Source organism: Mercurialis annua, linkage group LG6 (genome assembly GCF_937616625.2).
Source record: "Mercurialis annua linkage group LG6, ddMerAnnu1.2, whole genome shotgun sequence".
NCBI classification, from domain to species: domain Eukaryota; kingdom Viridiplantae; phylum Streptophyta; class Magnoliopsida; order Malpighiales; family Euphorbiaceae; genus Mercurialis; species Mercurialis annua.
The window spans coordinates 2,637,353-2,653,645 of NC_065575.1; the positions used below are offsets into that span (position 1 = coordinate 2,637,353).

The 16,293-nt window shown below is 31.0% G+C and overlaps 2 protein-coding genes and 1 long non-coding RNA gene across 3 annotated transcripts; 1 reads left to right on the forward strand and 2 right to left on the reverse strand.

Moving 5' to 3' along the window:
• Positions 1-1,188: 1,188 nt before the first annotated feature.
• LOC126686551 (tubulin beta-5 chain) lies at positions 1,189-4,083 on the forward strand. Its single transcript, XM_050380661.2, has 4 exons — positions 1,189-1,314; positions 1,767-2,173; positions 2,404-2,673; positions 3,248-4,083. The coding sequence occupies exons 2-4, from the start codon at positions 1,780-1,782 to the stop codon at positions 3,928-3,930; spliced, it is 1,347 nt and encodes a 448-aa protein (XP_050236618.1). The 5' UTR covers positions 1,189-1,314; positions 1,767-1,779; the 3' UTR covers positions 3,931-4,083.
• A 1,200-nt stretch (positions 4,084-5,283) lies between these two features.
• Positions 5,284-8,130, reverse strand: LOC130014734 (BURP domain protein RD22-like). The gene is made up of 3 exons (XM_056106189.1): positions 8,084-8,130; positions 7,850-7,958; positions 5,284-6,789 (listed from the first exon to the last, which is right to left on the reverse strand). The coding sequence occupies exons 1-3, from the start codon at positions 8,120-8,122 to the stop codon at positions 5,429-5,431; spliced, it is 1,509 nt and encodes a 502-aa protein (XP_055962164.1). The 5' UTR covers positions 8,123-8,130; the 3' UTR covers positions 5,284-5,428.
• Positions 8,131-11,536: 3,406 nt separating this feature from the next.
• LOC130015646 (uncharacterized) lies at positions 11,537-12,417 on the reverse strand. The gene is made up of 2 exons (XR_008790947.1): positions 12,246-12,417; positions 11,537-11,798 (listed from the first exon to the last, which is right to left on the reverse strand). It is a non-coding gene; the product is annotated as an uncharacterized LOC130015646 (long non-coding RNA).
• Positions 12,418-16,293: the final 3,876 nt, after the last annotated feature.

Here is a 16,293-nt window from a genome sequence, read left to right on the forward strand (position 1 = left end):
ATAAACAAACACAAATAATAAAAGTCATATATTTTTTTCACCCCCCACAAAGATGTACGTTAATAACCTAGTTACCCATAATGGATAAGGTAAATTTATAATTAATTTTAAGGTTAATGTCATAAAAATTCATCAACTTTACACGTTTTTTTAATTTAATCACGTTTTTTAAAATTTCTCATACAAATACACCAATTTTCATTTTTTTCCCAAATTCATACACGGTGCTGACGTGTTACTCATTTATTGGTTAAAGTTGACTTACACCTCACCAAATTACAACAATAAATGCGTGATACGTCAGCACCGTGTATGAATTTGAGAAAAAAATGAAAGTTGGTATACTTTTATGAATTTGTTTAAAAAATATGATTAAATTGAGCAAACGTGTAAAATTGGTGAATTTTTATAACATTGCCCCTTATTTTACCATCTTACCCATGTTTCTCAAAATAAAAAAATCAAATTATTTTAAGAGCCCGCGTATTTATTATAATTGACACTTCTATATTTCTTATTTGAAAATCAAACGATTTGATACTTCATTTTTAATTTTATTAACAATCAAAGGCTTCTATTAGTTCTATTAACGATTTGGTATTCACTTTCAAACAGTTTGGTACCTCACTTTTAATTATATTAACGATTTGATACCTTACTGTTTAGTTATGTTATCGATTTGATATCTCATTTTCAAATAATTTAAGACCTCACTTTTAATTCCGTTTACAGTTTGGTATTCGGATTTAACAAAAGATTGTTATTACTTGCAAATTTAAAAGTATAGTATCAACTTATTTAATTTTCAACAGGTAACAAACTGTGATTTATAACATTTGTTGGGGCTTTAGGATAAATTGTTCAAATAAAAACACCAAACTAGGTGGTCCCATAATGAAGTTGCACATCTACTCCACGTGGCGTCAAAAAATACGACCGTCCTTGCAATAGATTTCAAAAATTAAGGACAAAAAAGTCATTTTAACATAAGGCCATTAACGTCTACAATAATTAATCAAAATTTTCAAAAATCAAAATACCATCAACACAAAATCCACACCGTTCAAATGTAGTAATCCAACGTCATCGAACGGAGCAAAAATAAAAAAGGAGGGAAACAATATTAACCGTCCGATTAATCCAGCCTTGCCCTATCCCTTCGTTATATAATCTCTCACATCTGTACTCCCAAATACTTATCTGCATATCACAACACACTCCACTTCCTCACTCTCTGTCGCTCCGATCGTGCCTTTCTCGGGCCCGATCACCGGAAACTTCACATTTTCACTTCCGGTCACCGTTAACTCACCGGTAAGTTCATCATTTCCGAGATCTGGTTTTTATTTGCAGTTATTAAAATTCTGTTTGAATAAGTTGTTTAGTTTAGTTTAGTTTATTTGCTTCATTGAAGTTTATATTTGTAACCAAACAGGCCTGGATCTGCTGTTTTAGTTCGATACTACAGTTTAAGTTGTGTTTGGATACTTAGATAGTAGACGAATTCAAAACTTCACATATCTGTTGCCAAACAGTCTAGATCTGCAGTTATGTTTGGTTATTAGTGTATGTATTTTCTTTAGGAATTTGTCACAATTCTTTTGTTTTCTGTTTTTTTTTTTTGGTCACTTTTGTTTTCTGTTTGTATACTGAGAAAGTATTTTTTTTATTTTTTTAGATTTTATAATGTGTTGTTATCATTAATTATAGTATTTCTGTTTCAATTTCAATGTGAAATTTGAGTTGATTGATTTATTTATTTGCAGATTTACAGTAAAAATGAGAGAAATCCTGCACATACAAGGAGGACAATGCGGTAACCAAATTGGATCGAAGTTTTGGGAGGTAGTATGCGATGAACATGGAATTGATCCAACCGGACGATACACTGGAACATCAGATTTGCAATTGGAGAGGGTTAATGTGTACTACAATGAGGCATCGTGTGGCCGATTTGTGCCTCGTGCTGTTCTTATGGATCTCGAGCCTGGTACTATGGATAGTGTGAGGACTGGTCCCTATGGTCAGATCTTTAGACCGGATAACTTTGTGTTTGGACAGTCTGGTGCTGGTAATAACTGGGCTAAAGGTCATTATACTGAGGGAGCTGAGTTGATTGATTCAGTGTTGGATGTTGTGAGAAAGGAGGCCGAGAATTGTGACTGTCTTCAAGGTACCACTTTATATATTGATTTTAATTATATATTTTTTATTTTCTTCCTTTTCAAGTATTGTTAATTTCAGTAGATTTGGAAGTTGGATTCCAATTAGATCAACAAGTAATGTAGATTCTAAATCTAAAGCCGAAAAATGTGGTCTCATACTCTCATTGTGTTGTACTTTTGTATTGTTGGTGATTTGATGTATTATTAGTATTTAATCTTTCATGTTATATTTGTGTAGGTTTCCAAGTTTGCCACTCACTTGGTGGTGGAACTGGTTCGGGAATGGGAACTCTTCTGATATCTAAGATTAGGGAAGAATACCCCGACAGGATGATGCTAACTTTCTCTGTGTTCCCATCACCCAAGGTTTCTGATACCGTTGTTGAGCCATACAATGCCACCCTTTCTGTACATCAGTTAGTTGAGAATGCCGATGAATGTATGGTGCTGGACAATGAGGCCTTGTATGACATCTGCTTTAGGACTCTCAAGTTGACTACTCCCAGCTGTAAGTGAATTATTGTAGCATAAGTAGTAAATTCATGTAAAGTTTTTTCGTCTCATGCAATTTTATTAGATATTTTTTGCGTTATATGATTTTGGTATAAATCATTAGTCGTTGACAGTGCCTTTCTGGGGCACATCATTGGGTATGATTTTTCTGAATTTCAGGATTATTACCTAGTTTAGTCTGATATTTTAGAACTGGTTAGCTCACTAAAGCAATAATATATGATCCTTCTTTTGTTAGATTCAAGATCTGTTTTTTCTGTAATTGGTTGCTCTTCTATAATCCATCGCCTGATTTCATCATCTTTTTCCAACATTGTTATGCTTCTTTCACGAATTTTGTTCCTTGTTCTTACTGATACTTCTCGAATCATACATTTCAGCATTTCAAGTTTATTTCCAATTTTATTTTTGGAACTTGGAAACTCTATATTTGTAACCTGTTTTTATTAAAATATCATTTCCATTGGTTTCTCGAGTGTTACCATTTCAGTGCTACATGCTTTCTTAATTTTTATGTGCTATTTTGTTAGAAGCATATCTAACTTCAAAGTATTATTTTGACCTGGCAGTTGGTGATCTGAACCATCTGATCTCTGCAACTATGAGTGGCGTCACCTGCTGCCTTAGGTTCCCTGGTCAACTCAACTCAGATCTTAGGAAACTTGCTGTGAATCTCATTCCCTTTCCTCGTCTGCACTTCTTTATGGTTGGCTTTGCTCCTTTGACATCACGCGGTTCGCAACAATACCGTGCTTTAACAGTTCCAGAACTGACCCAACAAATGTGGGACTCAAAGAACATGATGTGCGCTGCTGACCCACGCCACGGACGCTACTTAACTGCCTCAGCTATGTTCCGTGGTAAGATGAGCACAAAAGAAGTGGACGAGCAAATGATCAATGTTCAGAACAAGAACTCCTCGTACTTTGTTGAGTGGATCCCCAACAATGTCAAGTCAAGCGTATGTGACATTCCTCCCAAAGGACTTTCTATGGCATCGACTTTCATCGGAAACTCGACTTCAATCCAGGAGATGTTCCGTCGTGTGAGTGAACAATTCACAGCTATGTTTAGGAGAAAGGCTTTCTTGCATTGGTATACCGGTGAAGGAATGGATGAAATGGAGTTCACTGAAGCCGAAAGCAATATGAATGATCTCGTGTCCGAATATCAGCAGTACCAGGATGCTACTGCCGAAGAGGAGCTCGAGTACGAGGACGAAGAGGACGAGGAAGGAGTTCATGAGATGTAATGAAACAATGAGCGAGATGTCTTTAGTTTTTTCTGTTGCTTTTACAGCAATATGATTTCTAAAATATATTGTCTATTGTTTTTGTTGCTGTTGAACATTGTGTGAATGTTTCTAAATGTTCCCAAATAGAGTTAAAAATGTGCCTTTGTTAAAGTGATGGTTGAACGTGAATGAGAGATATTGAATTGGTCTGTGTTTTATTGAACCCAAATATATCTAAAAGTTTAATTTCTATTTTAACAATTCAGTCTCTAAATGTTGGAATTAGAGTTGATTAAAATTATTTATGAAGATGATTATGCAACTTTTTTTCTCTATTCCATACACTTCGAATTCAGATAGACTTGTATTACATTTCACAAACCACGGGAATTATACAGTCAATATTATAATGCTCAACAAAATTTTAACACACTGAAACGAAAATGCATATTGAAATGTGAAGCAATATTGAAATTTTTAGTGTTTCATTTGTTTTGCTTCGCCTATATCTATAGAGTCCACATCTTTAATCTAAATTCTTTTCCAAAAATATGGGTAAAGTAATTAATAGTTTACAATTGCTAGATAAAAATGGACGAAAGGTTCGTTTTTAATATAATCCTTTTGAACCGATTGAACCACAAATGGGAAATTACTGACGGAGATAGATATTCAAAATTTTTTCGTCAATTCTCAATTTTTCTTGTACTAAATCCGACCTTTGAACTAGAAACCAATGGCTTCACCAATTTGGCCATCGTTCTGGTTTTTAAAATACCGGAAGACATGCAAATACTAACATAAAAAAAGGAGGCAAAAAATTTCAACAAAATCCTTCAACTTCTGTAAGTGTTACGCTAATCACCTTTTAAAAAGAAAAATTATGAGATCAGTAAACCCTCAATGCATAAGCTAATTAATATGATGGCAAAAAAACCCCAAACCTTTACGATTTGTTGCAATTATATCCAAACCTTTTAATTTTTGCAATAATATCCATATTGCATTATTTTGTTGCAATAATATCCAAATTGCACTTTTTATGTGATTTTTTTTTTAAGTTTTTTGCCATTTTTTGGAACTTTTACTATATTATTATACATCAAAACATAATAATAGCCTAATATCTTAATTGAAAACAACAAGTTTAGCCATCAATTTGACTATTATTGCTACAAAAAATGCAATTTGGATATTATTGCAACAAAAAAATGCAATTTGGATATTATTGCAAAAATTAAAAGGTTTGGATATAATTGCAAAAAGTCGTAAAGGTTTGTTTTTTTTTACCATTAGGCCTAAAATCAATTATATTTGTGATTTTTGGAGCTTCCATATTCCATTTAAGTGATGCATCCAAAGTATCCAAACTAACACAATCAGAACATTTTATTAGAACTTATAACATTATTATACATATTACAAGAAAAACAACATATATGAACACAAAGCATGCACACTTTCAAGAGTGGCTTATTCAAGCAACATTATGGACAATACATCATTATTTCTGCTTCTAATTGCTGATGGCTTTATTAGATGTCCAAACAATGGTATCACTTCTAATAAAGTGGCACACAGTTGCTTCACCAGGTTTGATATTGAGCATCAAAAATGCTAAATGTTGTGGATTCCAATGTGAAGTATCTGAGTGGCAAATTGCAACAGCTTTGGCTTTGATCCCATCAGCACCTACTAATGGAGCTTGGTATACCTTAGTAGCACTTACTGAGTGGCAATAATACACAGCATAAGGGTACTTCTGTTTGTGACACACCACTTGGTTTTCTCCGGCCAATTCAACTCCCATGATAGTGTACTCTTGTATCCTTGTTGGCCTATCTATCTCATTGTATAGTATTTTGGTTTTATTACCAACAACTGGAAGAGCAAAATCAAGTAAGGATTCTAATGATGTAGGGCAATATCTTTCTTCTCCTTTGATGCCTGGAGACTCACAATCCTCTATTGTTTGCTTTATCATCTTGGCTTGCTTCGAATCGGGTTTTATTGAGAATTTCTGCAGGATCTTTTGTAAATTTTTGCTCGAGAAAGGCATAGATTCAGCAGCTTCACGGGGCAGAAATTTAGCCTTGTTTGATGATTTAGTTATATGAAGTTTCATTTTTTGGCCAATTTGTAGATCCTTTTGTAAAAAGAATACAGTTGAGTTAGGAAGGGAGTGCTTTTTGAATTCAGCGTCATATCTTTTTCCATATTTTTCCCTCTTATCGTTTGTCCCTTCTGCAAATGCCGCGTCATATCTTTTTCCATATTTTTCTCTCTTATCGTTTGTCCCTTCTGCAAATGCCGCGTCATATCTCTTTCCATATTTTTCTCTCTTATCGTTTATCCCTTCTGCAAATGCCGCGTCATATCTCTTTCCATACTTTTTCCGCTTGTCGTTTGTCCCTTCTGCAAATGCCGCGTCATATCTCTTTCCATACTTTTCCCGCTTGTCGTTTGTCCCTTCTGCAAATGCCGCGTCATATCTCTTTCCATACTTTTCCCTCTTGTCGTTTGTCCCTTCTGCAAATGCCGCGTCATATCTCTTTCCATACTTTTCCCTCTTGTCGTTTGTCCCTTCTGCAAATGCCGCGTCATATCTCTTTCCATACTTTTCCCTCTTGTCGTTTGTCTCTTTTGCAAATGCCGCGTCATATCTCTTTCCATACTTTTCCCTCTTGTCGTTTGTCCCTTCTGCAAATGCCGCGTCATATCTCTTTCCATACTTTTCCCTCTTGTCGTTTGTTCCTTCTGCAAATGCCGCGTCATATCTCTTTCCATACTTTTCCCTCTTATCATCAGCAGATTGAAGCAAAGAGTGGTCATTGTTGAAGCCCATATCCCAAAAGAAAAACTTGCCTCCAATTTCTGCTTTAAACGACGAGTAAAAAATTTAGAAAAAAATAACTTTTTCGTCTCAGAAAGGTAGGCTAAGTTTAATTTACGCAGAAATTAAAAAATATACATTAGATTAGTTTTTTTTAGCTAATTGTCATTATATTTTAATTTTCAATAACTTTTCTAGCACTTTACAAAATCAATATGTAATTAAATTTATTTTAAAAACAAAATAAATAAAAATAATTTTGAAACTAAAGTAAATTTTAGCTGGATAATGTAATGAAAGAGAATCATGCCTTCTTTTCCACTAGCTATCTCAAAATTGTTTGACTTTATTAATAGTTGGGTATACGAAAAATAATTAAAAGAAATACTCATCTGAGAAATTTAAAAAATAAAATAAAATACTAATTAAAAAATAAAAATATTAATTGCATTCTTCATTATTTTCAACTATTTTTATTAGGCTTAAATCATTCAAAAAATTCCATTTTTTTGGCCTTTTCGTTTATGACCCATACTTTAAAAATCGACAATTTTAGTCCATTTTTCAATTTAGTTTCAATTGTAGTTATTTGTCCAAAATAAAGTGAATTAAAATTCATATTAGCTATTTATATTGTTTTATATTGTTCCAATTTATCCTTTTATCGTCAATAATTTCAAATATAAAGCGTACATTTGAACATTTTCTGCTTCAATTTAAATAAATGACTAATTGAAACTGAAAATTAAAAAACGGATTAAAATTAAAGATTTAAATAGTCTTGGTCATAAAAAAGTCAAAAAAATAAAGTATTTTTTAATGATTAATTTTTATTATATATCTATTTTTTTTTACCAATGAGCTATAACTCAAATGGTATAAACGCTAGGCAGCAAACTGCTAGGTCGTGGGTTCGATTCCTCCCACAAGCGCTCCCCCTTCCCAATCATAAAAAAATAATTAATATTTATTATATATCTACATCTATATTTAATTTATTTCATATAATAAAAAATTACAGATAATGAATTAAAACGTTAATTTAACTATCATTTCTTATATAAACTTATCAAAATAAATAATGAAAATAAAGTTGACACAAACCATTAGGCTGAATGAGATTTTGAAGTTCAGCAGGAATTGGAGTATTTGGTAACTTGGAATGCCAGTAATCTTCAGAGGGTACAGAAGCATTGATTCCTACCAAAACCATCTGTAATGTAATCATTCAATTCAATTTAATTAAATGTATTCATCAAAAGAAAAAAAATTAATTAAATGCATAAAATCAATTAATTAAAAAGCCAAATTTAATTAAAACATTTTGTGCAAGCTTACACAAAATACAGCAAAAAGAGGAAGCAGAAGAAACTCCATTGACGCCATGAGATTCATCAACTTTGGGGTGCAATTTTAAGCTCAACACTCGCTCTTATTTATAGCAGCTAATTTCCATGTCGAGACAAGAAATATATATTATTTTAAAAAACATGCAAGTTTGAGAGATCAGGATTTTTTGCCAGGTATTTTTATTGTAGTCTAGTTTATCTCCAACTTAATTTTAAATTATTGTTGTATATATATTCTTATTTTACATAAGTTATTTTAAAAGAAAGATTCAAAATCTATAGATTAATGTATTTTAGGTATAAAATATTCAATGTTTTTCACATTTTTTATTTTTTATTGTATGTTAAAAAAATCATTGTATCTTTAAAAATTTATTTAAAATTTTATATGACTAAATAAATAGTTAAACATTTTTTTTATGAATAAATAGTTAAACATTATTTTATAATAGTAAATATTTTATCAATAGAGAAACAAATTAAGCACAACTAACACATTGAAGAAGTACAAAAAAGAAATTATAATCAAATAATTAAAGAAACATTATATCTATATTTTTTAATTGTGTTGGCAAGAGCTAACTTTTTAAATGTTCAACTTGACGATGCGCCCGTTTCATTTTAATAGTTATTTGAAGCTATAAGTTGACAATTTTTTTTTGAATGAGTTACATCGAAAAATACTGAATCTAAATTTTCACTGACGATAATTTCGATTTTTACTCCAATTGCGTATCCATGAACAAAAGCAAAACAGACAAGGATAATATAAAAAATTTCATGAAGAAAAACACAGGATCATTGATCTTGGGATACACAAACTTTGATTCGGTTCAATTTTATTAGTAAGCATTTTTTCTTTCATTTGAAAAGAAATCAATTTAATATTTTAGGGTACAGTTAAAAAAAATCTAAAGGTGGGAGGATTTTGAGAGAATTTTTTTACGTCAGGGTGCAATTGAAAAAAATTCAAAAATGAGGGGCTTTTGAGTGATTAAGCCTTAAACTGTGCTCACAACTTCTTTTAATCCATCGTGGTTTTGACAGACGATAAATATGGTCTTTTCAATTTTGGCTGAATTTGTTTTTCCACCCATTTTATTTCATCAGAATCTGTTAGTTTTCTAATCATGCTGTCATCATGAATAGTTGTTTTATGTATTTCAAATTAACTCATTTTAAGAGTTTTAAACTATTCAGTTTTTATTTAATACATTTTTTTATTTTTTATATTATCGTCTTCTTTTTGTCCTTCGTGAAAGTCCGTCTACCATATGCAAGGACGGAGACAGGGGATTTATAGTGGCATTAGCCCCTCCAAATTTTTAATTTATACTTTTTCATCCTTAAGAAAAAAATTAGCTTTTTTTTTACCCTCTAGCCCCTTCAATTATTTAATTTTTTTTACTCCTCCAAAAATAAATTCTGACTTCATCCTGACCATATGACAGCACTTTCTAAGTAAAATTCAAGGAACGCCACATAGAATACAAGTAGGATAAGCATTATCCAATGTGTAGTTTTTAATGCTAAAAATAAAAAATGACATATCAATTTAGAACAGATGAATATTTTTTTTGGAAATATTATATATAAATTTCAATCCCGCTAACATAAATAGAATAAGTACAGTCAAACTTATCAGTGAGAAGATGAAATCGTCGGATAATGAGTGAATTATTGTTGGCATTGTTGCGGTTTTCAGGATATATATTTGAATTTAGAGCTCAATTTTGATCATTATTGTGGCTGGATTCAAACTTCAAACTTTTTTCTTGAGTTCTGATATTTTTCTTTTCTTTTATTCAAAATTTAGAGCTCAATTTTGATCATTATTGTATGAATGATTGAAAAAAAAAAAGCAGTAAACTAATAAGACAAATTTCACTCGTGCAGTAAGACATATGGATTATATAAACTATTAGCAAGACACATTTCACTCATGCTCATGCAACAAGACATATGGATTATATAATGAAAACACTACTAAGTATGCATGACAAATAGCTATATTATAAAAAAATAGACAATTTTGTTTAATTTATGAATTAATAGATAATAATTTTATTAATATTTTTTTATTAATAAAATTGTTATATTTTTACTTTAATTATTTAAATATTTTTAATAGTATTTATGGTATCTTGAAAAGACCATCGTAGAAGTAAAAATATATTTTTAACAATTAAAGCCAATATTGATGATGATTAAAAAATAGGCTAATGGGCTGAAAAAACCCCGACCTTTGTTTTAGTTTTCAATTCCACCCTAACGTAGCAATTTTTTTAATTATACCCTATTTTTTATTTTTAGTTTTCAATTGCACCATAATGTATTAAATTGAACTCTTTTCATTTGATTAATATTTAAAATAGTTCTTTCATTTTATTAAAAAACCTAAAAATCCTTTGATGTTATAAATTATACCAAAAAAAACCATCTTCTCTACAAATAAAAAAAAATTAATTAATTTTTCTTTAAAAATTTCCGGAGGAAGAGCTGCTCCTCCGTTGAGGAACTTTTGCTCCTTAACGGAGGAGCAGATGCTCCTGGCCTGAGGAGCAGCAGCTCCTCAGGCCAAGAGCTGGCGGAGGAGGAGCAACCTCCACCGGCAACTAAAAAAAATAAAATAAAATTTATTATTATTTTAGGATTTATTTGAATTTTATTTAAGTTTAAGGATTTGTATGAATTTAACCAAATGAAAAAAAGTATGAACTAATCCTTAAACGTATTTGTTTTATATATTTTAATCCTTATAATAATAAATTCATTTAATATTTTTAATTCAGGATTAAAAAATGCAAAATAGGGTATAACTGAAAAAATTGTTACGTCGGGGTGGAATTGAAAATTAAAACAAAGGTCAGGGTTTTTTCAGTGTATTAGCCTAAAAGATATTATAAAAATTAATGAGAGATAAGACTGATATTTTAATTTAATTATTAAAAACTAAAATAAATCATTTATCTATACATAGGAACGTTCTTAATGGAATTTTTTTATATTGTTTATGGAACGGGGCAGTATGTAAAAAAACAATTTTATAGTTCAAAAATTTAATTTTTAATATTATGTTTCAATTTAATTTTAAAAATTTAACAATTTTTTTATTAATAAATTATTTAGTAATTTAATTTTTTTATTTTTTTTAATTAAATTTAAAAACTAAGTTGAAACAATTTAAATTTTGAGGATGTAAACGTTTTTAGAGAAAAATTCAAAAAATTTTCTGCACTGTTGTCACGACCCATTTTCATGAATCGTGACCGGCGCTAGGGTATGGGTATGGTTGTACCAAAACTCGTAGCTAGCTTTGCGGATAACCAATTTATAACATTTAAAACAATATACCTGCAGAAAACCTCATGCTCGGAGGTAACCGAGACTCCAACCTAGTCTAGCAGTACATTTAAGCAACATATATTCAAAGTATAGTTAATTTCAAATTAAACTCCAACAACATGGCAAATCAATAAATAATAACAAAGTTACTGTAATCATGCCAAAGCTGATAAAATCATAGTTGAACTATATCAACAAACAATAGTCTAAAACAATAAGTATAAGACTAAAACATCAATAATCCAATACTACTACTGCGGTCTAAGAGTTTAAAACAGTTCGACTCTTTTATTCTGAAAATAATTAAAGAACCTCCGAGAATGAAGAAACGGAGATTGACAAATGCTCAAATCACAAACCTGGAAAATTTGGGAAAACAACGGGGTCAGATTTACTGAGTAGAGTTTATATAACCATTTACATTTATTAAGTTGAAAACCTTTAAAAAACGTTTAATAAAACATTTTCATTATGGATTATCAATGAAACCCTAAACCACAATTTCTAAATCCATTGTCGTGTCGGTGAGACGTATCTCAATAACCGATCCCCGACTATCACTTAATAAATAGTGAGCCCAGGAGACGTATCTTCCACCGGTGCCCTCACTAAGGTGAGACGTATCTCAAACCTACCTCAATACCATAATCATTACCGGTGCGCACGCAGTCCCGATGATGCCCATCGAGTAGCACGTTCCAAATCAAATCCACAATGCCGAAAACAGTTCAAAAGCTGCTTATACATATATATTTACAAAATATAACAATTACTTAATAAAGAGGTAAATAGAGATATAAACTCACTGCTTGCTATTCCACGTGAAACTGACAAGCAATCTAACTCTGGTTCGCCTCTGAAGTACGAACAGTCGACGGGTCTAGACAAGATAATAATTATAAATTAAAAACAGACCCTAACTCTAGAGAGTACTAGACAACACGTAGGACTCGCACAAACAACAAGTCAGATAAAAACCACACAGAATAAACACAAGACTCAAATAAATTATAATGCCCAATTAATACAAGTATATTAAGTTCTCGCTTTAAAATTCATTTCAGAAAAATATTGCTTAAATAATATTTAAACAATAAATTAAATTAAATTCCAAAAATAATGGGTTAGCCGAGTTACCGATAACTGCCAGGCTAATCTCAAATGTCAGGCGACCCAAGTCTAACCCGACCCACACATTAAACCAAAATTATAAACCATAGTTTATAATTTAAAAATAAAATAAATACCCATTCGATAAAGTAATAAATAAATGTTTTAAAACGGAAGTCAGTATCTTAAAATCCAAGTAACCAATAGCTACTAATAATTTATTTAATAAAAAATAAATTAGAAAAACGTCTAAATCTTAAAACGTCAATTTGACACGTGAAGTCAATAATTCTCAAAATTTAAAAATTATCCGAGTAATTATAAATGATTGATTAAAATATAATTATCTTTTCTCAATTATATTTATAAACACAGGTTAATTCAAAATCAAATTTGTTAATAAAATCATGATTTCATTAACTATAGAAATAGCCCACACTTAAATAACAAAGCCCAACAATTTGAATATAATATTTCCGTCCACAATCCTCATCTTCACCAAGTATATGAATCTCAGGAACAAATATTACAGCAACGTCAACCATATTACAAGCTTCATACTTCCTTAACAACCATACTATCAATAACAATGATTCTCTATCAATGAACGATTGCAGTGACCAAAACAATACTAACCAAAATTATAAACCATATACAATAACAAGAACAAGGAAAGGAATTACGTCCATGGCAGCTGAAACAAACGCTTCAAATAATTACAACAACGATGGAACAATCACCACTCAATCAAATGGGTTTATTACTTCATCCATAAAAGATTACAGAAAAGCAATGGCAGCAATGAAATCAATATAACAGTAGTAACACGCACAAAAGAACGCAGCCATATTTTTTTCAATCGATGAATCGTAACGGTACTTAAACGGATAATATTTACGTACCAAAAACAAAACCAATGCGTAGGGATGATCGGGAATGATCGAGATAGATGAAATGTAGAGAAAACTTTGGATTTGATGCTACCATAGTAAAGAACATAAGTCATTAAGCGGTGTTACGATATCGTAAGAATAAAGTAAAGAGAGACGAGAGGCTTACCGGATTGAACGGATAAAAGGAATGTTGAAGGCGATATCTCAGAATGGTTTAGAGCGTTTGACGGCTAGGGTTTTGTTTAAAAACGAAGAGAAAAAAAAAGGGTTTTGAAATATTGAATGGAAGAAAATAAAAGACGCAGAAATTACACTGCTACTCCAAAATCCAGTTTCTGCTCCATATTTTTACATAAGGGTTATATGGGCTATTCTTAAAATTTTGGCCCCTACCAAAATTTGATGGGCTAAATAAGGTAAATGCATAAGGTAATTATTTTGGCCATCCCCGTGAAAGTATATAAGGTAAATGCATTGCTTTTTTTTTCCTCTTTTTGTATAACTATAACAAATACTTAACATATTTAATTTAATAATAATAAAAAATAAATTACCTAAATTTGACGGAATGTAAAATTTATAATTAAAAATAAAAAAAAAACAATTTAAAAATATGAGATATTACATTCTCCCTAACTTATTAAAAATTCGTCCTCGAATTAGAACAAAAACGACTAACGTAATTACACAACATAAAATTACATACAAAACGCACATAACCAACGTAAAACTCACGAACTAGATACTCAAGGTAATCAAGGACAACAATAATAATAATTCTGCATAACGAACTTCGTCTCTTAAGAACATTCCTCAACCAAGTAACTAATAAAACCAAAACCATACAGCAGTTAAGCCCTATCGAATTCCATTTGAAAACATAATATGGAAACCTTTTCAAACCATTTGGCAAAACAACTTAAAGAAAATAAAATGGTACTTAACCAAGTCAACCAAGATTTTTATAAGCTTAAATCACGTGTCGGGCGACCCAAGTCAACCCGAACTAAGAAACCCCAATATAAACCAATGTTTAAAATCTGAAAATTCATTTGATAAAATAACATGAAGTTTGAAAAGTAACAGAACTCAACATTACTTAACTAGTCAACAATTAACAACACGCACCTAGAGTGTTGGATAAAATCCAAAATAACAAACATGCTAAAAATGGCACCACAAGCCACAACATAGGAATTCCGTGCTTAACGACTTAAGCACTTGCGTAAGCAAAACTCAACAAGTTGTTCCTCGAACAAAACTCAATACCACAACTCATACACTAAACAATTTCAGATGGTCACAAAAAGTATCAACACTAACTTTCACTTGACATAAACGATGTCGCCATATCTAGTTGAAATCAAACGAGGAAAACAAACTCTCCTACAAAAACTTTTGACTGAAAAGCTTAAGATAATCCTAGAACAAAGCCTCAAATCTCTTGCAATGATAACTCTAAACAAAATTTCCACTCGGGAAGGTCAACACAAGACGAAACACGCCGAAAACATATGGGGTATTACATTCTCCCAACCTGTGAAAAACTAGAACTCGAATTTTTAAATCTAAAACTGACTTGCAGTTTAAATGGTCACAACAAACTTATGCGCAAAATTCTGATTCTAACAACTTAGTGCCCCAATGATCACTCGATCAACATAATGTGAATAATCAACAATTATCCAATTGAGAGCACAAATACTCTTTAACAAGTTGGCTTCCAAAACTAACTTAAATCTATATGATTACTAACTCCACATTATCAAAGTGTAAGAACAAGCCCTAAGCTCAACTATAATTCTTAAAATTCCAAACTCTATCGTTTCATACAGGGTATTGAAAACACAAGCTCGTAAAATCTTCCGTTCTACAACACCTACTCACTTATCCAGTTATAACGAGCTCGGCACCCAAAGCAATCGATAAAAATACTCCACAACAACTAAATAATATTTTGGCAAAAAAACAACCACTATTTGAATCATTTGGTTCAACGATTAACACCAATTTCGATAATACCATTAACTTCGTGAATCATAAACACAAAATTTTTACCGTCATTCAAAAGAATACGTAAACTTAACTCATGATAACAGAATCTCCAGATTAGCAACAAAATCTCAATCCTAGTTATTCCTACAATCATTCAAAAATAAAATAGGTCGTAATAATCTAAGTATATAATCATTAACTTACATCCTAAATATGTCCCACAACTTAACTTTATTTCATACAAAAAAAAATTAATATTCGAACAAAACGATATCAAAACTCTCAACAATTAAACCCTCAATCTACAGTGTCGAACAACCAACTTTGTTGTCGAAACTCACCAAATAAAATCATCAGATTTTTTTTTCAAATCAACTAGTTCATATACCCAAATCAAATCTAAATTCTCAAAAAAAATTCCATCGATTGACTATAACCTCGTATACAACAAGAAATCACTACGACCAATTTACCCAACCAGACTGTTAGTTATGCTCAAAAGCAACCTATGGAAGTGTAAAATTTTCAAATACTAGAACATTTTATATTCAAAATTTTCCACCTCTCTTTTAAAAGACTTAACATTTTACACCTTATTTTTATATATCAAAACCATAGTACCTTTACCGTTGGAAAACTATCAGTTTTGTAAACCCCTGAATTTTTTTAAAATATTTGCATTTTTAAATTCGCAGATTCCCCTTACTTTTAAATAAGTTTGCAATTTGTGAAAACGTTCAACTGATAAAACTTATGTGATCTGTAAAATCAAACTTGCTAAATAATTTATCCTTTTCTCGTAAATAATCAAACCAGGGAAAATCCTCCGTATTCAAAATATACATTGAAGTTTCAA